The sequence below is a fragment of the Poecilia reticulata genome, chromosome 21, assembly GCF_904066995.2.
Source record: "Poecilia reticulata chromosome 21, P_reticulata-male-v2, whole genome shotgun sequence".
NCBI classification, from domain to species: domain Eukaryota; kingdom Metazoa; phylum Chordata; class Actinopteri; order Cyprinodontiformes; family Poeciliidae; genus Poecilia; species Poecilia reticulata.
The window spans coordinates 16,619,209-16,645,253 of NC_088850.1; the positions used below are offsets into that span (position 1 = coordinate 16,619,209).

General features: G+C 41.3%; 4 protein-coding genes across 4 annotated transcripts; 2 read left to right on the forward strand and 2 right to left on the reverse strand.

Annotated features, from left to right (window-relative positions):
* The first annotated feature begins 6,498 nt into the window (after positions 1-6,498).
* On the forward strand, positions 6,499-8,679 carry fkbp3 (FKBP prolyl isomerase 3). The gene is made up of 7 exons (XM_008398382.3): positions 6,499-6,653; positions 6,849-6,950; positions 7,120-7,221; positions 7,321-7,456; positions 7,558-7,625; positions 8,182-8,279; positions 8,406-8,679. The coding sequence occupies exons 1-7, from the start codon at positions 6,552-6,554 to the stop codon at positions 8,458-8,460; spliced, it is 663 nt and encodes a 220-aa protein (XP_008396604.1). The 5' UTR covers positions 6,499-6,551; the 3' UTR covers positions 8,461-8,679.
* Positions 8,680-9,499: 820 nt separating this feature from the next.
* On the reverse strand, positions 9,500-11,995 carry faua (FAU ubiquitin like and ribosomal protein S30 fusion a). Its single transcript, XM_008398381.3, has 5 exons — positions 11,844-11,995; positions 10,399-10,480; positions 10,110-10,254; positions 9,818-9,873; positions 9,500-9,714 (listed from the first exon to the last, which is right to left on the reverse strand). Exons 2-5 carry the CDS (start codon positions 10,471-10,473, stop codon positions 9,589-9,591), a joined length of 402 nt encoding a protein of 133 aa, XP_008396603.1. The 5' UTR covers positions 10,474-10,480; positions 11,844-11,995; the 3' UTR covers positions 9,500-9,588.
* A 433-nt stretch (positions 11,996-12,428) lies between these two features.
* On the reverse strand, positions 12,429-19,632 carry prpf39 (PRP39 pre-mRNA processing factor 39 homolog (yeast)). Its single transcript, XM_008398380.3, has 15 exons — positions 19,477-19,632; positions 18,065-18,476; positions 17,724-17,914; positions 17,481-17,606; positions 16,732-16,850; positions 16,472-16,639; positions 16,178-16,358; positions 15,654-15,761; positions 15,397-15,561; positions 14,775-14,901; positions 13,913-14,181; positions 13,580-13,764; positions 13,410-13,493; positions 13,176-13,290; positions 12,429-13,081 (listed from the first exon to the last, which is right to left on the reverse strand). Exons 2-15 carry the CDS (start codon positions 18,441-18,443, stop codon positions 12,992-12,994), a joined length of 2,307 nt encoding a protein of 768 aa, XP_008396602.1. The 5' UTR covers positions 18,444-18,476; positions 19,477-19,632; the 3' UTR covers positions 12,429-12,991.
* A 2,745-nt stretch (positions 19,633-22,377) lies between these two features.
* arf6a (ADP-ribosylation factor 6a) lies at positions 22,378-25,252 on the forward strand. Its single transcript, XM_008398379.3, has 2 exons — positions 22,378-22,577; positions 22,728-25,252. Exon 2 carries the CDS (start codon positions 23,412-23,414, stop codon positions 23,937-23,939), a length of 528 nt encoding a protein of 175 aa, XP_008396601.1. The 5' UTR covers positions 22,378-22,577; positions 22,728-23,411; the 3' UTR covers positions 23,940-25,252.
* The last annotated feature ends 793 nt before the right edge of the window (positions 25,253-26,045 follow it).

A 26,045-nucleotide genomic window follows, 5' to 3' on the forward strand; every position in this document is an offset into this window, starting at 1 on the left:
TGCGGCCAGTGTGAAGCCTCAGCGCGGCGCTCGTGGAGGGTTCATGCGTTCCTGAATCCTACTGCTAAGCTGCAAACAGACAGCTTGGAGTGATGTGAGGAGGCAAGAGTTTTGTGGAGAGTTTTTTTTTTTTTTTTTTTTTCCGGAGCATGTGGCTCTGAAGTCTGTCCTTTAAAGCCCGGTGAGATTTTCAGACTGGGATCGGATCCAAGAGAGACTTCAAAATCCATCTTTTCTCTTTGGTTTCTAATTAGCGGTGAACAGATGACGCATCCTGAAGAGACAGACGGGATGAGGGCATGTAGCTGTGTACAACAAAGCCTCTGGCGGCTGATATCAACCTCGCACGCCACCAAAATGTTCACTTTTTTTTTAATATCTTCCTAATACATTTCTTCCAGGTGAAAACTTCTTTTTTTCTTTTTAGCCTTTGCCTCGGAGAGGCCAGATTTCAGGTGATCTGAGGTAAACTTATAATAAGCCCTCATTTCGTGACACGTAGCCAAGAGATTAGATCCGACAGGGCAAGGCGCTGGCTGCTGCCGAGGCTGCAGATCTGCAAGCTAAGCTCTGGGATTGGAAGCCTTCCAAAGCATGGGAGCAGCTCGCTTGAAACCAAGAGCTCCGCTGCTGCATGACGATCGCAGGCGTGCGACTGTGAGAAATGGCACGCTTCCCTTTTCACCAGCCCACCTGCTGCTGTGACACACTTTAACCCAAGCCTTCGCTCTCCTCCCACAAGGCGCAGCTCCGGCAGGAAAAGGTGTTATAGTTTATACAAGAGAGAGAGGAAAAAAAGAGAGGAAAATACCGAAACTTTCTTAAAGTTGGATGGTGGTGGAGTTTTCCCCCTGCTGACCCAACATACCTTGCACTCTGCAGAGCTCCCTGAGGGGGAGGAAATGCAACCTCGTCTTAGGCGTGAGCTGTCAGCTCGAGCTGTTCCAGCATATGAATCGCGCACTATAGCAGAGGACGTGTTCTTGCAGCCCTGCTTGTAGGCAGGTGAACTGAGCTTGCCATATGGCTTAGAGGGAAGCTTATTAGGCTCGGAGCAGAAAACACATTACCCACAGCGGGCCGAGGCCACTGAGGGACGATTTCCATTCAGAAAGCCTTTAATTCTGGCCATTGTGTGTCGTATAAAGGTGTAACGAGTGGGGATGATGGAAAAGCTTTCTGTTTGCATGTTTGTTTGTGCGCAATGTCAAGGGAGGCGGGGGGGGGGGGGGGGGGGGGTTCTGATTTCACTTAATTGAAGATTGAGAGTAAACTGTGAACTACTGTAACCTTTTCCTTTAACAGACTTCAGGATTCCTAATTTACAAATAATGCACTCATTGTTTTGTTTATATATATATATATATATATATATATATATATATATATATATATATATATATATATATATATATATATATATATATATATATATATATATGAATTTCAACATGGCACACGGATGCTAGCAGTGCAATAAGTCGAGTTGTGAAATATTCCACAGTCGAATGTCAGTTGTGTTACGACCAGGATGAAGGGATTTTAATTGACAGCAACAAGTGTTAGGCCATCGATAATGAGAGTGTGTGTTCGGTGGATGCTGCGCAAAGGTCGGCAACTTTCTGCAGACCTACAAACGTCAGGTGACCTTCAGATTAGGCCAAGAACAATGCTGGGAGCTTCCTGGAAATGGTTTGTATGGTCAAGTAACTTCATTCAAGCCCTACATCACCAAGTACAAATGCAGAGTATGGTAGAGGTGTAAAGCGCCTCTTTGAAACCTGATCTTTTTGCCCATGCGTGACCCATATCCCAATTTTTTATGGCAGTCTGCCCAATTCGGCCCAATTCCAATCTTTTCACTACCCCATAAAAAAAATCGGATTTGTGCGACTTCCATATTTTTTGCTAAATTGTTTGGATAAATATCGGGTTGTTTTCAAAGTCTGAACACATCTTTACGCCACTGACTTGCAACATAATTCTGCACCAAAAGAAGCCAGAATTGTTTAGTTATTCTGTAAGAGCTTCCAGTTCATTTGACCAAAAATTTTTGTTACATTGCTGGACTAAGGGGATCCACCGATTTCCATTAATTTGAATTAATTTCCTTTTTTCAGTTAAAATTTCATAGGGAAATAATTGATCACTTGTTTAGCTTTCAATGTGGCTAAACTACTATGCTGAACTAATGAGGTGCCTTTATATAAGTGGCTGCTTTATCAAGTCAAAGGACTCCAAAGCTCTTCAGATTCCTACATTCAGTAATGTAAACAATGATGATGGTGGTAAGATGTTGTACTGACAGAAGCGAGGCTGCAACGCAACTGAGACCAAAGAACGACAATCCCCAGCAGGCAAAGCGGGGGAAGTGTCTCGTTCAAGGACACAGAAAGGCGAATACTTTTAACAATATGACGTACCGTACGTCTGGTGGTGTAGGGCTTCCACCTAAAGCGGAATTATGTTGTGTCTTGCTAGGCCATGGCATTTCACCTCAATAAAACACATGTAGGCAATTAGTGAAGAGGACTGAAACGACTACATGTCAATGTCAAAGATCATTAGCTACCATTTTTGAGCAGAGATGCTAAAAAAAAGAACATGCAATCTGTTTGACGTGAGACTGTAATTAGATTTTTACATCCCAACCATGTTTCCTGCATAACTTCTGTATCGTTCACTACTCCTGCTGTAAAAGATTGCCAGACAGCCGTGCTTATGATGAGCCCGATGCAGCCAGGTAGCTCCACCTTGCCTGCACATGCCCAAGTCAACACAAAAGGCAAGAGGAAAGAAACCCCATCGCCTGCGAGTCAGAAAGTGAGAGGCTGTTCTGCTTAGCTAAAGTGATGTTAGCTCAGACTGTATTCAGTGCCACAAATCATCCCGTCTGCTTAAGGTGTTACAAGTGAAATCCAGGATTTTCTCGGTTTTTTTGCAGTCATTGTCCTCATCGCCATTCGGCCGTCATTACTTAGGGGTCGTGAGATTCTAACTCTCCATCAGGTAGGAAAGGCCAAACCTCTTTCACCTCAAATGCAACAAGAAGGCATCGGAATACAGGATGGAATCCGTCAAGTCACTTGTCTGCCATTTTGTTCACTAATGCCAGCAGCTGATCACCTCGGATTCTGAGCCTCTTGTGATTTCATTGACGCAGTAACACCCAAACCAGAATCATCTGGGCTTTTTCAAGGTACTTTTTTAGAGGGATAGTATTTTGTGGAAAATCTTGCAATAAAAATCCATTCCTCATCACCCTATATTTGTTCTCAGTGAGCATTTCTTAATGAAATAAACACACCACCCCATTGTGTCTCTGTTACAAGTTATGGTAATTATTGTTGTCTTTTTTTTCACAACTAGTTGAATAATGATCATTGTTGCTCTAGTCGAGGCTTGTTTCAAACTCTGCACGCTGAAGCTCTGCGACGCCTTACCAAGAATGCGTAAACACTGACCCCTACAGGTTTACAGTAGAAACTGCACCTCAAATGAACCTGTTGTCTTCGTGTCACTCTTGTGGTTCTTTAAATGCCACAGTAAAAAGCCTGTTTAATCATGTTTATCTCACACTGCACAAGTTTTAAATTTGTGTAGCGAAGGACAAGTCGAGAGATGCCTCTGAGAGGACGTGTATCACTTACCTGCATCAGCTGTTGACGTGAAGAGCTCTCAGGTGGAGCATCAAATTAAATCTCCCTGATTCTTGATCCCCGAGATCATTTCGACTGTTCAACTTTGCATAGCAAAGAAATGTTTGTTTTGTAATATGCCTGAGAGTCCCGAGTATCACTGGCTGGATTACACAAACGTTGCAGCTTTTAATCGGTTTGCGACTGCTGTGTTTAACTTTGACAGTAACCATGGATGTACTTAATCCATTTTGCACCTGATTAAGAACAGGTGCAAAATGGAACCAAGCAAGGAACAAAATGACAATATGTGGGTCTGATATGGATAACAACAAAAAAATAAATTGTGACTTGTGAGGGCTTGACAAACGTTTTTCAACAGTTACAAAATTTTGCAGTAATCTGTTGGTTGATTGTTTTGATATGTGACAAAAAGAGATGTAATTAATACACTATGGCATGTAGTAGTGAGTGTTGTTTTCACATCTGATGTTGCTGAGAATGTGACCATATCATTTGTGAAATTAGCCAATATAAAAAGTTTACATAGGACCGAGGCGCATGCTGCCACGGTTAAGATGTTGTTGAGATTAACGTTGCTAAGTTAGCTGAGTTTCTTGCCAGCCAGCAAAGGCATAAAGAAGCTGAAGTACGGCAGTCAGAACCTCGAGCCAGAACTAGGAAGAAAATTATTTATGAAAGGGAAATAATACATTAGACAAGAATGGAAGTTCCTGTCTATGCTGTGAATATTTTCAAGATGTAACTACAAAGGAAGCATCACACTATCAGAGGGAGGGGGGAAAAAAACAAAAAACGGTACATTGAGTTGAGAGATTGGCTCTGCTAATGTCACATCATCACACTTTGCACAGCTGTAACTATTTTCCCCACAACAAAAGAGAAAAAATGAGACCTGGGAGACTTCCTATAAAGATATAATTATCCCTCTCCTCTTGCTCTCCCAGAGTCACTCTTGTTGCCTAGTAACCACCGAAGGTAATAAAAAAAAAAGAAAAAGAAAAAAGAACAACTCTGCACAGCCCTGTTCTGCAGCTTGGTACAGTGTCTGCAAATCATCACCATCATCATCATCATCATCATCTCACTGCATTTCATGGCTGCTGATAAACAGAAGCTAGCAGGAGCTGCAGCAGGGCATGTTTTCAAGCCTGGTGTGTCTCTGTTGGTGTATTAGCTGTGGACTGGCTGAGCAGCAAGGCTCATGCAGTGAGGCAGGATGATGCAATGAGGATGAGGCCGACATGTTCACTCTAAGGAAGGTGCCAGGAGGCAGCAGAACGACAGAGAACAAGAAGCTCCTGCTAAAGCCCCCGACTAACCGTGAAGCCTTGTGTGTAGAACGCAGCTTCAACAGACGTATAGAAAGACGAGCGGGACACCGTAAGGAGAGGATTTCAAAAACAGATGGCGTGCAGATCATTTATTTGGGAGTGGGAATTTAAACTTAAAGGAGCAGCATTGTATATTTTTCCAGCCACATAGTGCCACTTTATGGCATAATCAAGTAAATATATTGAGTTCAGTTGTTTTAAAAATACTGTGTATATCAAATATGACTTTAAAAATTTTTACTTTGTAATTTAACGCCTTGAAATTGGGCCTCTGTCTCTTTAAGAAACTCCTGCTCTTTCTGAAACTCCGCCTTCAGGAAGTCATCACAAGTTCTCCTCTATTAACCCTCTAGCAACGTTTTTTATCAGCGTTGCACTGAGAAGGTTATTAGCAACACCAGGTGTTGCTAATTGCTGCCGGTCTAGTCTGAAGGAGCGGAGTGGGGGAGACAACAGGGAGCTGCATTTTCTGCACCTTGAGGACAAAAGTATTGTTTGAAATCTGAAAGAGAATGACTGTAGATTGCAATTTGTGTTCAAATAGCCTCCAGGAAAAGTAAAACAGCTCAATGCTTTACTTAAAGGATCAAATCAATGGCATGATCAACAATGAAAGGAAAAATTTGTAAAACATTAACAGGGTTTACGCATATGTTTAAACAGCACTGCCAGAATGCACAAATCTATATGAGGGTGCAGAAGAAAATCAAAGGAAAACATAACACACAAAAAAAAATGACCTGAACTTTTGTTCTGAATGTGTAAGTATTTTGTTTTGATTGTTGTTTGTGCTTTTGGTTGCTTCTCTTTCTAATGCTCTTCTTTCAGCTTTCCAAAAAAAAATGACTGGGCGGTAATCTCTGTGAGATACCCAAGTATTGTTTTATAAAGTAGTCCTGCTTAAACTTCTCCTGTTCGGTGTTCCTTTGTCCTCATGATGTTTGTTCGCTAGTGTTCAAATCTCTGAGGCCTTCGGAGAACATCTGTGTTTATGTTGAGATAAAATTATCCAGCGGTGAACTGTATTTACTGAACAGGTGGCTGCTGACGGCAGCTGGTTGCACCAGCTTTCAGAAGCATACGCAGTTGTGACCAGAAGTTTACATGCGCCAAGTAAAAGGAGATTCACATTTTTCCCACTATTTGAAGTTAAATTGTCCCTATTATATGTATATATGTATTCTGATCTCCCCTAATATTATTTCACTAGTGCAATCTTTTTCCAGTAGGTGGCAGGGCAAACACAGAGTTGCAATATCATATTTTGAAATATCAAATAAATTCTAATCTAAGACAATGATATATTTTAGTAAATTGAATTATGAAAAATTAATAAAAGGTAAGATTATAAACATGTTTACAGCCTTTGGGTTAGACTTACCCATATATCTTATATATTTTATACACCTAGTTTAGTTAACATTTTATTGGACGTGAACTGAAACACCGTCACTGAGAGGTGTGTTAAATATAAACGTGTTCTGGTGCGGATTCAAAAGGACAGTACGGGAAGGCATCCCCCCCCCAGAGTTCAGAGTTCACCAGCTCGCCTCTCAAAATGGCCGAGCCAGCACGGGAGTGGAGCGATGAGCAGCTCAAAAGTGATGATTTGCCTAAAAAAGACATAATAAAGTTCCTCCAGGACAATGCGGCCCACTCGGTAGGGTTACCACTTTAGCGTTGCCTCGGTGTCGGTCAGAATAGCTTCTTTGTAATTCCCCCGCGTTGCTCTGCGAGCATGCTGCAGAGTTAGCATAGGGGGAGCAGAATGAGAAACATGCTAGCGTCCAAAACACGCCGTGAAGTAACAGAAAGTGTGCTGACATTCTCCTCTGTGGTGCGTGTTGTCTTTCAGTTCCTCAATGAGCACAAACTGTTGGGAAACATTAAAAATGTGGCCAAAACTGCAAAGAAAGAGCAGCTGGTTATTGCGTACAACCAGCTCTTCGAGAGCAAAGTAAGTGAACGGTGAACTTTTTCATGTTGCCAATTCTGCATCCTCCGCTGGCTGAGTTAAAAGGTTTTACCTCTTTTGTGTGTGTGTGTGTGTGTGTGTGTGTGTGTGTGTGTGTGTGTGTGTGTGTGTGTGTGTGTGTGTGGGTGTGTGTGTGTGTGTGTGTGTGCAGAGGTTTAAAGGCACGGACCCAGTGGAGGACGTAACCGAGCAGGTTAAAGCTGTGAAAGTTGAGGAGAAGCCCAAAGAAGTCAAAGCAGAAGTTGTGGACGAGGTGCCCAACTCATGGTTTATAATAATGTATTTGTATATATATATGTGTATTCCTCCTACCTGGTTTAAAGCATCTTTAAGACATCACTGCTTGTTTCAGGGTCCACCAAAATATACCAAAGCGGTGCTGAAGAAAGGAGATAAGAGCAACTTCCCAAAGAAGGGCGACACTGTGAGCTGCTGGTACACTGGTAGCCTGGAAGACGGGACAGTCTTTGACACGAATATCCCCGCAGGTATGACTGCTTCCTCTTGTAGAAGCAAGCACCCCATTAGTGCTTTAATATCACCAAAGTCCAATAAAGGATGTTAAACCGACACTTTTGTCCATCTGCAGGTGCAAAAAAGAAGAAGCAAACCAAACCTCTGAGTTTTAAAGTGGGCCTGGGCAAAGTCATCAGAGGGGTGTGTCATTATTACCTTTTGTATTTACAGCTCCAAAGGTTTGCACTTACTCACCATGTTGACAAATACATTAATTTTGGCAACCAAGACAAAACAAAACACCTGCTCCGAAAGTCCATTGAAGAATGTCTGAAGGAGTCGAGGTTGAGGCTTTCAGATCTAAGAAGTGTGAAGCACAGTGGTGGCACCATCATGCCTAGGGACCATTTTGCTGCTAGTGGTAGTGGTGCTTTGCAGAAGTTGGGAGGGTAATGAAAAATAACTTCCACCATTTTTCTTTTTTATCTTTACCTCAGAACAGTTAGATGGTAGAAAGTGGGATAAAAATAATAAATAACTGATCCCCACACATCAGAACTGGTTTTGTAATGAGTTAAAGCTTAAGGATCAGTTCTGATCTGATCAAATTTGGCTTTTTTGCAACTGGAAAATTGATATTTTTCCAGATAATATTGGAAGTGTATTTACACAGTTTAGCCTGCATGTATACCCGTGATCTCGGGTCGCTTTGGAGAACATGGACAGTTAGATGTGATTATTTCTGTTCTCACCACAGTGGGATGAGGCCCTGCTGACAATGAGCAAGGGCGAGACGGCTCGGCTGGAGATCGAACCCGAATGGGCTTATGGAAAAAAGGGCGTTCCAGATTCCAAGTATCCTTTTCTCTTCATCTGGGAGGTGACGTGGCACTCAGGTTTTGACAGAAGAGGCTTTGTGTCGGCACATGAGTTTGTGCTGTTGGTGATATGCAAATATTTCCTTAATTCCTGCTCCATCAGAATTCCACCTAATGCAAAGCTGATTTTTGAAGTGGAGTTGGTGTCCGTGGATTGAATATTTCCCAACATGCACGAAATGTCTGTTTCTTCCCTTCCCCCGTAAAGATTTTAAGTTTGCACCGTCTTTGGACTGTATTTGTCAGTTTACTTTAAGAACAAATAGTTGCTGAATGGAAAATGGATGATTTTTCAGTGTTTATTTTTAAGAGGTGGAACGAGTTCTGTTTTTTTTTTTTTGCATGTACATTATGAATAATAAACCCGTTTCATTGAACTCTGTGGTTTTTATTTCAGAGGTTACCGAATTGTTTTCAGGTTAAAAAGGACAAACCTTAGTGCTCTCACCAAACTGAGTAGTTCTGCTAAATGTGACACAACGTGCATCAGCTGGTCTGAATTTGAAGATGCAAACCCCATCTTTGAAAAGTAAAATCAGATAATGATCACCCAGTTTTCCACTATTTGCAAACAATTTGATGTGCTACACTTAAAGTATCACTGTGGAAACTGTTTTGTCTGCCAGTTAACGTACGTCACTTGTTCCACACATAATTCACCATTTCAAGTTTAATACAACTTTTTAGGGCAATTAAGTTTTTTTAGCTCCATATGCAAATGAATTAATGGCAACATTACTTTATCTTCAAGGTTTTTCCACACAAAGCTTTTTTTAGTGACAAGTTTAAACCAATTTATGAAATCCTTTCAAGCTGAATCTCGCTATACACTCATCATGGATCATGGTTAGTGGACGGTAGTCACTGAGGACATACTGATTTTAATTACCTGAAGAAACAAATCTGGTTCAAGAGTAGAATATATCAGGATTTACAGCAAAAAGTCTTGATGCTCAGTGTTTAATTCCTCCAGATGAATGTTTCCATTGTAATAAAACCCTAATTCTTCATCTAGAATGTGAAATGCCATAAACTAAAATGAATACTACCACATTACTTTTCAAGTTACCATAAACGGAAACAGCTGTACAGAGAACAATGGAAAACTTTCATCTAATACCACAAAGAAACCCTGTGAAGAGCAGCTGGTTTTCTAGAGAGTCAAGTTTGTGTAACTAAAGACATTACTAGATGAAACCAAGTCAAATATCCTTTATTCTGTACAAGACAACTTTCAACTTGGTAAAAACTGATGGTGTTACTTCTCCATTAGGGAATTGAAGCAATTAGGAGTTGGCGTTGGGTCCCTTCTTCTTTCCAAAGGTGGGCACAACGTTCACAAAGCGCCTGTTGTACTGGATGCGGCGCTTGGCACGGCCAGTCTTCTTTTTCTTCTTCTCCTGCTTGTCAACCTGGAAAAAAGAACAAAAATACCTCAGTTTCTTGAGATAATTTTTGACAAACGATTGCACAGTTACTTCTGCAACAAAGAGAAAAGAATACGGGACACTTTACCTTGGGAGTCTGTCCCCTTACTTTTCCAGCACGGGCAAGAGAACCGTGCACCTTACCTGAAAGAAACAACACACTCATGACTCAACATTATACTGTGATTGCATCAACAACTACAAGAATGCAATTTCAAATTACCTTAATGTCAATGTATCAAACTACAGTTGAATTTAAACAAAAAGCCAAATATTACAGTATTACAACTCCATATGGTTTTTAAAACCTGTTACTGTGGTTCAATATTTGAAGTCATGCTTTCGTGAAGCAAGAAAATGTCTGGCAACAATGTACTGACCTCCAAGCAGCCTGCCAGCCACCTCCAGGGTGCAGTGCTCAGTCACGCCGCAGGTTGCCAGGGAGGCATCGTCCTCCAGTGGGCAGCCAGCGAGCAGCAGCACCTGGTCCTCAACCAGGAGTCCTTCCAGAGCCTGGACATGGGCCTGGAAAACAACCAGAGTCAACACATCTTTAAAATACTGTTCATACAAAAAAAAAAAAAATTAAAGAGCTCAGTTCAAAACAAATCATTCTGGAACCTTACAAATTTCAGCTTGTAATTGTACTGATTGTTGTTTTTTATTTACCTTGATCTGGCCAACAGTCTCCTGTCCGGTCACCTCAAGGGTGTGAGTGTTCTGGCCACGCAAGAAGAGCTGCATCTTTACTCTGGGACAGGGGAAGAAAGCCACAAGGTTAAGTAATTATTGTATTGCTGGCATGTGCCAGTCACTGCATTTGCAATCAACCTCCTGATTGTGCCATCCCCTCAAACTATTTTATATTTGCTATTGTGGGTTAAGGTTTCCGTTTCATCAAGTAAAATTAAATTCACTACGTATTACTTCCTGTGACCAACATAAGGCGTATTAAATGTTAGCTCTGCAAAAGCCTTTATCAGAAATTCTTTGATTTTTTTATTTGATTTTAAGAACCAATAAATTTTTTTTAACCTATAATCCAAAATTCCGTTTATTTATGAGTAAATACTTTACTAATCCCAGAAAATGTGTCCATACCAATAGAGCTAAAAGAATAATGAGGTAAATTGGTAAATTCTAAAACAGTTTTGATTGCTTAATAGATAAAAAAAAAAATCATTACAAAGACTTTCAGGAAGCAATTCAAATTGAATTCATTGTTACATACCAATGTTCTGTTTTAATGGTGAAAATATGCACTTTATATAATAGAGGATTCTGATGAATAAAGGACTCAGTCGATATTTTTTACAGCTGAAATATAAACATCTCTGCTGCTTAAAAATAATAGTTTTAGAGATAAACACTCTGGGGCCACGATTTTTTATTTTATTTTTTGCAAATTGAGACACAACATGCTCCCAATTTACAGATTTAAAGATTCTATTGCTTAATCATTAACAGCATGACGTGGTCTTTGTACGGTCTGTAAAGCCATTTAATGTCATTACACAAGAAAGTTTTTTTTTTTTGTTTCACTTTCTTACAAACAGCTGTTATAACAATTCTTAGTTACAATATTTTTTTTGGATGCTGCATAAAACTAAATCCAATCTTAACACAGTTAGTTAGTCTAACTAATTTCAAGCCATCAACGTAGCTTTTTGGTGCAACTCAAGACTAATCTACGACACAAGAAATTCGTTTCAGCTTTAGCAGTGTTTGAAAATCAACATGTCGGCCTTTCGATCGGAAACTGCTACTGTAGTGGCGCGTTATCCAATAACGGAAAGAAGCATCAATTTGACCACATCACTAAACCTCCACATTCGGGTTTTTTCTTTATAGAGGGCAAAATACACCCTCTTAGAAACACCAGGTAACTAAATTAAGAGAGATGTATCTGCTAGCAAGCTCTATGCTAGCTTAGCTTAGCCACATGGTGCATGCGTTTGAGAGAAGTCGGTCTAAAATATGTTAAATACAGATTTGAAAGAAAAAAACTAACCACGACACACTGTGGCTATTGATTATAATGCTAAATTTGCAAAGTAATATGTCACTGGAGACTTCATAACAAGAAATAATGTCAGAAAACGAAGGCCACTCACCTCGTTTGATGCTAGTCGTTCCACGCTAAGCATAAAAAGGAATGTCTGAGGGGCAGAACAGCGCATGTGCAGATTTACGTAAGGTTTAGCGGATGTAACTGTTACGCCCAGGATATTCAGAGGACGGACAAGTAAAATAACTTGAAACCAATACAGAAAATTTTATAGATATCGAATTTAATTATAAGTATCTTGTATTTTATTTACAAAATATCTATTATTAAAAATTATCCCAAGCTCTTAAGTCAAAATTAGGTGTAAACTGTAAGCTTTTATCGTGTACTGAGCAATAATTCAATCTAAGTGATAATTGGGAGTACAATTGAACTATGCTCGGAGGTGAGCCGTTTTTTATTTTAATTTGATCATTCATCACGTGACTTCACGAATGAAATATTTTTCCATCATTAAAATGATTACTGGCTTATGTATACTCCAGCTAATAAGGAACTCAAACTTTGCTTCCATAGAGAAACATGCTTGACTGGAGGACTGCGTGCAGGTGTGGGTGTGTTGTAAGCAGCTTGTGACATGGTTATATATTGAATACTAAACTGATTACTTCTTGCCATTAAACAGTAAGCCTTGAGGATATCAATTTCTTTATTAGGAAATCAGGTCAAAATAATAAAAAAACAAAACAAAACAAAGAAAACGGGGAGCTCTTCATTTAAACTATGACATTTTTACAAGTTTGGAAAGAAGAAACATGACTCAAGAAACATACAGAAATGCTTCTCTAGCAACCTTAAAGCCGGACCACAAAGAAAAACCAAACTAAGTCATTCGATCTAAAAAAATTAAAAAGTTTGTCTTATACAGGACAAAAAGAAAGAAAAAAAGTCAATTTGCCTTCAACATTTATTTCATCAAAACAAAATTGCTTTGACAACATCTCTAGCAATTGCTGTTTTAAAACCAAATTCTTACATTCCTACCAAATTGTGAACCAAATTTGTTCTTACACAGGGATGTAACATGAAATTCAATTAGCACAGAAAACAGCAGTAGTGGAAGAAGAAGAAAATAAAGGTTATCCTGCTCAGTGTGTGGCTGAATTAAAATCTTCTAAACACCCAGGTAATTTGCTCTGCTCCAAGGTTTAAAGTCAGGGAAAAAAAAAAAATGCAACTCCATCTTCAAGTGCATCATGTAGGAGGAGGAGGGTAGTATTGGTTGTACTGGGCATACTGGTTGTACTGTCCCCAGGAATTTTGTCCCCAGCCGCCATACTGTTGCTGATAAAGAAACAGAAACCCATTAACAACTTCATTTGTTTTGGGGTGGGGGAGTGAGGGGGATAAGCCAACAAGGCATTCTACTCAAACCTACCTGGTACCAGTTGTAGTTGTATGCAGAGCTGTTCGCCTGCATGTCCGTCATCGCGTTTGCTGCGACTGCGGCAGGATCGTCTAGTCTCTGCCTTTTGGCGTCAGGTTCTTGAGAGCTGGAGAAGAAAGATTGAATGAGACAATTCTGGTTTGAACACCATTTAGCTTTAGCGGTTAAACAATGGTTGGTGTTTGAGAGCAACACAGTGAGCTAATGTGTCGTTTCCTCGCCCACCTGTCATATCCATTTTCAGCCGTTCTCTTTAAAGAGTCGCTTTCCTTCTGTAGTTTCTGTTGTTCCTCGTACGCAGCCACAAGCCTAAGTATGGGATTAAAGGAACGTCGGTGAGACGGAACGCTTAACATGTCGGTAACCGTCTACACATTAACTCCCGTTTAACTTACGCGTTGATGTCACTGCCAAAGTCCTCTAAGAATTCAACTTTGCGCTGGGAGAAAATGATGCGGGAGTCCAGGGACAACGGGCTCCTTAGGGCCCGGTCAAAGCAAGCCAAGATCTCCGCCTGGTTCTGCATCACATCGCCGCTAAATTCCAGCTCCAGCAGGTTTAGGTATAGTCTCGAACTGGTCTGCAAAGGCAAACATGCATACATATGTTACACACAACTGATAGAGCGAGTGACGTCTGATGTCCTGAAAGAGGAAACGTTCAACCAAGAAAACAAAAAAGCGTAATGTCCATATTCACTGCGTCGTCCAGTATCGACGGACCCTCACCTGGTCTTTGTCAATAGCATCAAGAAGGACCTTCTTCGCTTTGCTCAGACTTCTCTGCACCTTCACCAGGTGTCTCGCCAGCTTCACGGCGTAGAACGAGGACTCCATGTCGTTATTTGCGGTCTCCATTCCCTCCTTCAACAGGGCCTCCGCTTCGTCCAAGTTGCCGCGGCGACGCTCCAGGCTGACTCTGCGGAGACGGACCATGGCCAAATTCGGGATCGTTTCCTCCAAGGCCTTCAGGATCCCACGAGCCTCTTCCACGTTGCCTAGACAACGACAAGAGTGATACTTTGACCCGAGATCGTTTACTCACATGCCATTACTTTAAATGTCGTTTCACTTTGACCCTTTGAATTCCTAATGACATACATTACTTAAACCTGCATGACTTTGAACACCTTTATTCTGGTATTTCTCCAATCCTGTGGCCAAATTAGACAGACTCCGACATAAAGTTGGGATTAAGGGATCAACACTGGAGTAGATTTAATCTTATTTCAGAGGGACAGAATTGTCTGAGTTAGACTACGTTCAAGTTCTCATCTCTCTTGGTGTCCCTCAGGGATCAATTCTTGGACCTCTCCTTTTCTGCCTGCCATATGCTCCCTTTGGGTTCTACTTTAAGAAAGCGTAGCTTCACATGGTGCAGGTACTTCTTTGAAATGCCTTCTTTCTTCAATGGAAATTACGGCACGAATGGCGCCACATCTTCTAAAACTTAATGAACTCGGCTTTAGAATGGATAAAGCTGCCCAATGTCAGTCTCAGGCCATAACCCCGTTAAAAAGTCTGTGGACTGTGCTAATACTACATTCTATAAAGTTAAATTGACCGGCTTGCTGAATTTTTTTTTTTTTACCTTGCTGCTCCTCAAATGCTGCCCACAGAAGGTGGATGGCAGGTTTCTTGGGCAGGTGTATGGAGCACGCCTTCTTGTACACATGTCTCGCACCGTCAGTGCTGAAGCCTTCTAGATACTTAGCATACTTTAGAATGGAAAAAAAGGAAAGCAAGTTGGGAGAAAGGCAAGAGGACAGAGGAAAACAAAAAAGAAGAAGAAAAGAAGAAAGGCAAGAGAAACAGAACATTTTTAACCTGTAAATACAGTTCGTACACTCAGTGAATTGCTTCATAGACAAGATCGTTTTGAGAAATTTTCTGTGTAAACCCATCAGCACCTTCATGGAACCAATTAGATAAGTTTCTGTAAGGTAGTGGGAGACGAAGAAGATGCAACGTAGTAGTTGGCAAATGCTGCAGTCATATCTTGTGTGGCAAGCTGGCCATCCCCTAATACAACAGATACAGTCACATATCAACGTTACACGCAAAGAGAGTGCAGGACGTTTCTTTGTTTTTTTTCTTTTCTTGTTGTTTTCTTTTTTTTTTTAAACTGAGTCGATGATGTGATTATCAACGTTGATGGGGAAGTGCAGGGAGGCAGCAGCAACGAGTCGCGAGTTCAAGCCCAACAAAAATACCTTGATCCAGAACTCCTCGTAGAGGGCGCACGCGATGAGGCATCGCTCAAAGAGGACCACCACGCGCTCCGGGGTCCCGTTCTCGATTTCGAAGTCCAGGTACTCCTTCCAGTTGTTTAGCTGCGTTCTCTCCAACGCTTTGACATGGAAGTAGGGTCGCTTAATCTGACAAAGGGAGAAATCGTTCAGGAAAATGCCGCTTTCACGAGCTAAACACAGAGGGAGGAAAAGAGAAAAAAAACAATAAAAAAACTTACCCCTTCTTCAAAGGACCAGCGCTTGCTGACTTCATGCTCGTTGTGATTGAACACTTCCTGCCGAACCTCGATCACTTTGTGGCGCATGTTTTCAATTTCTGTCACCCTCTACAAAAAGAAAAAGACAACACACCAAGAACCAGATCAGCACTTTTATGGCTTCTCTCCAGCACAACATTGTCCACTTGTTGAATACTGCTAGTCCTGCAACCAAGGATTTACATCACCATGATGTTGCCAGAGACAAGAAGCCTGTAGAGGGGACAGGAAAGTTTGCACCCTGCACAGCTGGGTTCAAAGGAGCCCCGGTTGATCCTTTTAGTTTAAGGGCGAGTCCCTTACTGGATCTCCTGGCTTGGCTGGTGACATAGAAAAACTTCTTCAAACCTGAGCATTTTCTTTTTTCTTTTCTTTTTTGTTTTTTAACCCTATGTTATTATGGACAACAGGAATGCTCCTGCTAAACCTGCAAGTGGAATGTTGTCAGTTTTGTCCCTTACCAGGAATGGCGGCGATATTCTTACCTTGGCGGGATCGGCGAGATCCTCGGTTCCCGGTGGCAGCTCCTCCTGAGGAACGTTCGACTCTCCGTCTTCGCCGACCATTCCAGACAGGCTGGACTTAGAGAGCTCGAGTCTGAGCTGAACAAACTCCTCTTCTGACAAAAAGTATTTGGGGTGGTTGCCCTGCACGTGATCTTTGAACCTGAGCAAACAAAAACCAAAATGTCATTCAGTCTCAGAGGCGTGACATAAGTAGTTTAACCAAAAAAAAAAAAAAACATGAAATAAAAATTAGCTGCTCGTCCTTCTGCGTACCTCTGAAAGTGCTGGGAGTACAACTGCGTCGGTATGCCTAAGACGCGATCGTAGATGGTGGTGACGTTAGCCAGCTTCTGCTGCTCCGTCTCCCAGCTTATGTAGGCTTCCCAAAGGCGGTCAGATCGGAAATCTGTGCCTGCTGCGAGCACTGCGTGTTCGTATGAGCTATTAAAAAAAAAAAGGAAAAAAATTGATGTTTATTGTCAAAGTCGTGGGTTTTAAGTGGGTCACGTTTAGGCAAAGAAGCCTCTACTCACGCTCGGATTCGTCCCTCCGTCTCTGGATCGTTGGGGTCCGAGTTCTCTTTGATAAAGGTGAGGTAGTGAAGCCAAAGGTCCACACTAAGAGGAATAGCCTGCAAGCCTCTTCTGTACACCTTGGTAGGAGAGTGTTTGAAAGTCATTTGTCAGAAGCTGAAACGGTTTTATGATGCTCTGTAAAAGCTGAACGCTTTGGCGCGCTCAACCAGATAAAGATTTAAGTCCAACCACAAAGTTCAAGAGTTTGTCTGTTTTTGTTGCGCGACTTTTTTCTCCAACTCTGGCATTTGAGGCACTGTCCAGCACGTTTCAGGTTTGTTCCCACTTCTGGACACTTTAATTTAAAGTAATCGGTTACCTCAAGAGCTCATTCATGTCACAGCCAGGATAATTATTAGTCCAATGCAACTGGGTGTTTCAGTTAACCATCTACAACATGCATGTCATAATGGCATGTTGGGGTGGAGAGACACCATGATGCAAACTGTGATAATACTGCTTTCCCTGTGTAGCTTCCCCTCAAACTATATAAAATCATCAAGAAAAAAAAAAGTACTTTTTTTCTTATTATTACATAATGCCCCCACCTTCTTTCTTATTAATGAACCATATTAACAAAAACACTCCACTATAAATACCTAAAGGACTGCACTGGACTCTGTGATTTATTTTGTTTCTGTCTGCTGACCCCATTTCAGTGCCTTTGAAAAAAACAAAACAAAAAAACGACTCAGAGGAACTTGTACCTCTTCTGAAACCTGTAGGTTGCCGTGTTTTTTCTCCATGTCTGCATATTTCTTCCAGTAGCCGTAGCAGTAGGGATAACGTAGGAAAAAGACATCAAACGATTTCCTTGCAGGGAGAAGAAGATTCTGCAAAAGACACACAATAGAAACACAGATTACAATTCTGTTTCTAAATGAAAACCTCAGGCATTACATACAAGCACGACGGAGGCGAGTTGCCGTATTTCAAGTATGTTTTCTTACTTCTTGCTCGACATACTGCAGCAGTGAAACCCAAGCGTTGAAGTCCTCTGGGCTGTCTTCACAGATCTTATAAAGCTTTTCGAACTCTGAGGGTGGGGTTGGTTCTGTTGGAAGAGAAATTTCCTGTGAACCGTCTCGGGCTGGTTCTTCCAGTTCCATGCCATCCTCCATCTGTGTGGCTTCAGTAGCATCTAGAAAATATTTGTAGAAAAGTAAATAAATAAATAACAGAAAAACAGAATATTCAGTTTCAAAGTGTACAGTCTTTTCATTCGATCCAAGGCTTGCTGCCTAACTAAATACCCAAGGATGTTAAACTTAGATTAGCTATTATTAGTTACCTTGACTTCCATCTGGCACAAAAGCCTCTGGCTGAGGCTCAGTAGCAAATTGCAGCGGTTGGTCTGGATCCTCTGCAGGTGGCGGCGGAGGGGGCGGCGGCGGCGGTGGAGGATGCTCTTCTTGGAAAAGAGACGCGCTGGCGAGCTGAAACTGCTCCACAGCCTTCTCCACGGATCCCGGCTCAGAGGAGTTCGTTTGTTGGCTCAGCTGCTGCTCTTGCGTCAGATCGTCCTGAGAAGAATCGGAGCCCTCCGGTGCTACGCTGGCGGCCGGCTGTGGAGGAACTGGCTCCAAGGACCAGTCCGCTGCCTGAGCAGGAAGGTCAGGAAGAAATTCGTTCCCATTACTCTCCATGGCTGTGGACTCAGTGTCCAGCATTCCAGTAAAAGTGGCACCTTTAGAATCACAGACCTGTTGAGGAAAAAGAAAAACAAATTGATTATTTTATGAGTAGTAAAAATACAAGATGCACCTTTTATTTTACAAGCTAGACCAAGTAAAAAGAAAAAAGAAAAAAGAAGTGAAATCCATTTTTTTTAAATTAAATGCTATCTGCACAAAGTCAGAGGATAGGCTCTTAATAGAAAATAATTACACATTCCTAATTATTGATCAAGAAAAGTAGTTTGAAGCAGCCAAAGCACATTTCCCAGAACTCGACTGACGGCGTTCCACCAGGTGAACAAAAACCTAAATTGAATTCCAGCACCCATTCATTACATCTAAAGCAACAGTAAGCTTCAATTTAGCTCAACGTTTACATTAAGATGGATTACTGTACTTTTAAATGATTGGGCGCCGAAAATAAACCCCATGCAGACAGGTGACAGAAGCGCCAGCTGGCGGTGCAACAAGATACTTCCTAGTCCTAAATTCAATTTCGATACAAGGTTCAAGCTGACCTGCTAAAAATAATAGCGGAGATGTGTTAGCTTCATAACATGCACAATAAAAAAATAAAATAAAAAAAAACTTCAAGTAAAAAAAAAAAAAGAAAAAAAACATGATACCAGCGTTACGACTGAGAGGGTTTGCTGAAATGAGGCGATGTCTCATCCGGGTGATCGCTTACTCAAAGTTCAGCGATAAATTGGGCCTCTAAGCCTGTCTACTTGACGCGAATGTTGAGCTAACTAGCTAGCAATAGCATAGAGACATTTTTCCCGATTGCGTTGTTTCCATAATTGCTTTTATACATAATCAAATATCCTCTCTAATAACTGGTCTGAAATACTGAGATAACAAAGCAACACAACTATAAATCTTCCTTTTTAATTTCGTCCCCAGTTGGTACTACACACCAGACTGGCTAGCCGGTTATCGTCTCCACCAGCGTGGCTAGCATTAGCACAATGTCTAATCGTAGTCATTGATTGCAAAGTAGGATGAATGTCGTGGTTGAAAATCTCACCTGCAGCTCCCAAGTCACTGAAGTCAATCCTCTCAAACGGTAATTACTCTCAAAAGTTATAACCGAACAACCGACAGGCGCGCGTCATCCACCATACCTATCAACTTGGGGGGGAAGAACAGACCCAGAGTGCGCATGCCTGCTCAGAACACCATGGAGACACGCTGAACGGGGTTACCAGGGGAAAGCGCAGGGGCGAAGACTTTTTTTTTTTCAAACAAACTTTATTTACACTAAGACAAAATGTATACAATGATATTAAAATGTAAGTACATATATTAAATTAAAACAAACAAGTAATTAAATAAATAAATATATAAAAATAAGAGAGGAAAACAAGCCCAAACTAACTACTGGAGTTACATGGACACTGGTTGGTTAATATCATCTGCCATAATCGTTGGCAGGAAACCTGTGCATGTTATTCTGAGTTATGTTTTTCCTTATTCCTGCTATTACGATATTGGGAAACGTTCGCGACTGTCTGAACTGCTACTGAACAACCTACCTGAAGAACTGAACAATTAGTTTGCAACCAGAAAGCAATATTAGCAAGTGAATAACTAAATGTGTGTTAAATCACATTTGCTTATGTGATTTATTTATTTGGAGAGATCTTGAGATAATCTCTGCATATTGGAAAAAAAAAACATGTAAAGATAAACAGAATATACACACCTTGATTTACATTTTTTTTTACTTTAAAACATTAATTCAGATGCTTTTCACAGACCTAACTTATTTTATTCTGTCTTGACATTCATAAGTGTCTTTATGCATGACCATTCAGTTGTTTATGCGACTTGGACAGAGTATAAAAAGAAAACCACACTAATATTAGCCTGTTCAGCAACAAAATATACTAGGAAACATTTTTTTTTATTCCTTCTATGTTGACTTACATGTAATATTTTAGATATAATGGATCAAATGAGTTATTTAGTCAAATTGTGTCATTGTGCAAGATATAATTAGTGAACTTTCCTTGTGTGACATTGTGGCCCCCTGTTGACCTAACAACTGCTTAGGGACTGGGTTAAGAGTAGCATTTTTAGCTCTTCAAATCCTTGTATAGATGTAAAGTGTCCAGTCTGTGAGTACCTTTAGCCATTTTTATTTATGTTTATTTGTTGTTTTGTTTTTTTAGTTGACATCATGTGAAGAGTTGCCATTAAAAACTGAATAAATATTTTACTCTGGTTGATCAAATGAAACCATGATTATATAAATCACTGAATGTTTATGTTGTAGTTTAAACATAGAAACCTGCAGCTTCAGAGGTCATTTAATTAAACCATGCTATATTGTCCTGTTTTGTTTCATTTTGTTGTATTCTTTTGTTCTGAACTTCCCATTAAAAAAACACTGATCCCACTCTTGACCCCCTGGTAAATTGTTCTGGAACCACCATTTATGGCAAACTATAGCAACTCAAAGTCGGCTTCATCATAGGACACCCAACATTTTTCACGCAGCTGTTTGGTGTGGGTGCTTATACACCATTTCTTAAGTAAGACATCTAAAAATGTAATTTTGACAAGTCCTAATTAAGTTTGAGATATCTTCAGTTGTAATTATGTAGGTGTGACCCTTCTAAATGACAAATCCGGTGATGTGATTTAAATGCATTTTGACTGGTCAAAATGTAACTAATGGGAAATATATTGAATTCCTCTCCTTAGTGGACACAATTTAAATGAAGATATCTTAAAATACCATTCAGGCTGCCGAAAATGTAGTCGTGTCCATTTTACATCTGGAATGTAATTAAAGATTTTACGTTAAAACGGCCTGCCATACCCCACTGGCATTTTGACAGAACAGCAGCGCTGTAGTTTCCCTCACTCACCCCCCGCCCATTTCATGCACAGCCTCCACGTCACGCACTAATCAAACGGAAACTGTTTGAATGACTGATCGGACATGTTGGAAAGAACCGCTTGTAAAACCCATCTTGAAGTCCTTGTGCCGCATTAACTATTTTAGTAGTTTTACTAAAAAAGGTACACGTCACATTGGAGGTGATTGCGTCTGATATGAGCGCTATAATGGCGGCAACACGAGCTAACGGGCCGACTTGCAACTGAGCTGCCGCTTTCTTTTTTTTTCTTGCGCGCATGCGAAATGGCTACGGCGCCTTTAGGGGTAATCGGAAAAATTTATTTCCCATGTCCACATGGCTGTACATGCTGTACAGTAGATAAAGAGTAGTAAATAATAAATTATTTATCATGTTAAAGAATTAACACATTTTGAAATATTGTTTCAGTCTATGTTTGTAGTTTTATTCTAAGATAATTATGCATTGATTTTGACGAATAATATTAACTTGATCTAAATGAATTAGCCTTTGGCTTTAAGGTCTATAGACCGTGCTCAAATAAATTTGAAATTATGAATACAAGTGAAAATAAAAATAGCATATGAAGTTCTGTAATAACAATAAGATTCCATAAATAAATATCCAAGCTTAATATTTTTTAAAGGTCACCCCTGTATTAGTTGTTGATAATTTCAAATTGAATTTATTTTACTTTTGAAGTTATTGACCACTTTATAGATTTACAAAGATACGCTTACCTGTATTTAGTTTTTATATTAAATAATTTACTTTATTTCATGTAAATTAAATTCAGTTAAATATTAATTCCTTTATGACTCTATAGGTGTTCAACTTGTAAGCTAGGCAAATTAGCTAGGGTCTGTTTTTTTATTATTTATATTGTTTTATATCAAATAAAGTACAAGAAAGCAAAGCAAGTGAAATTGCTTTGGATGCTCCACTATGTTCCTTGTCTGACATGTATTTTTATTTTACTTTTTAAGGCCATGCTAATAGTCTTAGCATTATTTCTTCATAATTTCAGATGACGGAGCTTCACTCGTGTTCCTGAACGCAGCATTCCTCTGTGTGTGTGTGTGAGTGCGCGCTGCAGAGGAAGTGGCGGCTGATCTCGGTCCGCACCTTTTCCGGTAACAGCCCCGCCACCGCTGTGCCTGACTGAACGGCTGGAGACACAGAGGGAGGAAGACAAATCGAGAGCGGCAAGAGTGGGGGAGAAACGGCCCGGGGGACTGGGGAATGGTCGCCGCAGACGCAGGTATTTATCCCGCTTTTGCAGTTTTTTTTTCATCTGTTTTCCGTTGAGCTTTTAGGTTTCAGCAGAGAGAGTATTTTCTTTTTTTGTCGGATTCAAAGTTGTCCTCTGTACTAACACCCCTCCCTTCTTCGGACCGCTCCTATGTCACAGGGGGAAGGAAGAGAAGAAAGTCGGATGAATCAATGACCTTTTGAGCGGTCCTCCTGTGGTTACCCCGGTACTGAAGCGGACTCGGAAGGCTCTGAATTGTCGCCGCCGGTTAGCGAAGAAAATCGGCGTGCTTCGAAATTCACCGAGGGGGAATAAGCTAAGTGTGGACAGCCGGCGGCCAAGAAGGAAGTGGGATCCCCCGGCTTGGCCTGGGCCTGATTTATATTGTCCTTAGGTTGAAAGAACTCCTCAAACCAGACTCTGCTCGGTCACCTGGGAGGAAAAAAGGATCTTGTAAGCAGAGTCGACCCATATTTTTGTTGGTTTTGGGAGGGAGTGTGTGGTCTAAGCCGACTTTGAAAGAAGGGAATGCCGTTTTTTCGTCTCACATCGGAGGGCAGTGGATCATGAAAACATATCCCCACCCAAATCTACAAAAGCACCCCATGAAGTCCCTCTGATTCCTCAGGTCAGATTACCTCAATCCAGCTCATTGTACTGTAAAGACCTAAACGCTGCTGCCAGCTCTCAGATTTTTTTTTTGACACTTGTGTCAACCCACTGTTGTCACGTGTGTAGCTTCACGTTGAACCCGGGCCTTCTCTGTTGTCCTGAAAACAAGCTTGGCTCTAATTAGGAGTTCCCCTTCTTCTTCTAACAAAGTATTTATGCACAGTAAACAAGATGGGGAAGATGCTGTCAAAGATCTTTGGCAACAAGGAGATGAGAATATTGATGCTTGGACTTGACGCTGCCGGGAAAACCACCATCCTGTACAAGCTGAAACTGGGACAGTCGGTCACCACCATCCCCACGGTGGGGTTCAACGTGGAAACCGTCACCTACAAGAACGTCAAGTTCAACGTGTGGGACGTGGGCGGCCAGGACAAGATCCGGCCCCTCTGGAGACATTACTACACGGGCACGCAGGGCCTGATCTTTGTGGTGGACTGCGCCGACAGGGACCGGATCGACGAGGCCAGGCAGGAGCTCCACCGGATCATCAACGACCGGGAGATGAGGGACGCCATCATCCTGATCTTCGCCAACAAGCAGGACCTGCCGGACGCCATGAAGCCCCACGAGATCCAGGAGAAGCTGGGCCTGACCCGGATCCGGGATAGGAATTGGTACGTTCAGCCCTCGTGTGCGACGACAGGGGATGGACTATACGAGGGCCTGACCTGGCTTACCTCAAATTACAAATCCTAATGTTTCCTCCCACCCACCAGCTTGGACGTTTCGAGACACACACACACACACTCACTCACAAAAAAAAGTAGCAGAGAATTAAAAAAAAACAAAAAAAAACAACAAAACAAGGATGCAATTTGAAGCAATTAATTCAATTCAATTATCTCTTTGCTTAATGTGTATTGAAGAGAGTCGTAATTTACTTATTGGTTTATTTTTCTTTACGACAAGTATTTCACTTTAATCCCAAATTTTCAGTTAAATAAAAAAAAAAGTGTCTTTAGTTTTCTTTAGTTCTGAATCTGTGTAATCAGTTCTGTTAATCTACACATCTTACTCTTGTGCTTTTTACTGCATTTTGCTTTTGTTTCTTCATGATTGTATCATTTCTTTTAAAGGGGGACTCACCTGAACGGTGCTGCCTCCCACCTCTCCTACTTAGTTCACGTCCTGCGCTCTCACAACCCAGCTACATATCCAAAGGATGGGGGGGGGAAAAGCCCAGAAACCGATTCCTAGATCAGCATATCACTTTTGAAGGCTCGGGGGTGGGGGGGGGTGGATGCCTCCGTTTTCTGTCAGAATGTGTACTATGGATGTGTTATTAGGACCTTTTTAAAAAGTTCAACTGATTGTACTGGGATGAATGAGATGTGGAAGCTCCTCTCTCCTGTGCAGTGGTTCCATCCGTGATAATGTCCAACATGGACACTGGATATTCACACTGTGATATGGATATATAAATATATATATATATGTAAGTTTTTTTGGGTGGGGGGGGTTGTTTCAGGGTCAGAATCTGTTACCAACCAGTCTCTTGTCATCTCCACTCTCGTTTCTCTCAGAGCTTCCATTGAGTGTTTTGTAGTTTTCAGCTGCCTTAGGCCGGACCAGGGTCCCAGGTGTCCCCCCCCCCATCTCTCCCCGTCCTCCCCGAAACTGAGACAGTCGCAACGGCGAAGGGTATTCTCAGCCGCTGAGTTTGCACTTTGAATGGGAGAAGGGAGGGGGGTTGAGCAACTTGCTGGTAGTGCATACTTTTTTTGGGGGGGGGGATTTTTTTTAACTGACTTTTGGACTCCAGCAAGGTTTACAAAGTTCTCCCCCCCCCCCCACTCGCCTCCAAAACAGGTGCTTCTTTACTTTTTTTTTTTTCTTTTTGTTTGTTTTAAACATCACCAGCCCGTTTGAAGTCCTGCAGTCAATTCTGTTAAAAGTTTAAAACCATATTGCTGTTTAATTCTTTCCCCCCAGTACCTTTTTTTTGTTTGTTTGTTTTTTTCTTATGCTAATGCTGTTGAAATAATAAAAGAAATATATATCCAGATCAATATGGAAGTGGTGCCTTTTCAATGACCGGTTGCTACTTTTGCATTACCAAAAAAAAAAGAAGAAAAAAAAAGCAATATTTCCCGTCTGAAAAAGGTTGAGCTCATAAAAGAGGAAATGAGAGCTTAGGGCGTTGCGATAGTTGAAAGAAGGACAAACCGAAGAGAAGTGAGCCTCGGCTTGTTTCCTTTCTGCTCCTGTGAGTCATTTGTTGTGAATAAATGATGAGATCTCTAGTTTCCGCGTAGTGATTGCGAGGTAAAGCGTGCTCCCGTCAAAAGGTCTCCGAGTATCACTTCGTCCAGTCCGGTTCAGTCCAATCCGGGCTGGCAGACTCTTGCATCGGTTCTCGTGTTTTCTTTTCTACAGACTTCATTACTAAGAGAGCGTCGCCGCCAAAAACGCACGCACAGCGGAGAGGAAATCACATGATGATGATGAAGTTTATTCATCACCGTCCTGCCGCTTCGCCTCTTGAGTAAACCACTAATCCTGAGGCACAGATCTGAAGTCGGGCTATACTATTTCAAAAGCCATTCAGTCTTTGTTTGCTTTCCTCTGCCTGCTTAACACTTGATATCGCCGCTTGGAGCGTCATGTGTCACCCATGCCATTCAAAAATAAGGAATAAAGTTGCTTGTGAAAATGCGATCTTAAGAAAGAGGGTGTGCAATAAAAGCCAGGAAAGTTTTTAGTTTTTTTTTTTTTTTTTAGCAAAGCTGATTGTTGGCACTGAGATCAGAGTCACCAGAAGGACAGGTGAAATCCTATAAAGTGTTTTTGTGTGTGCGTGTT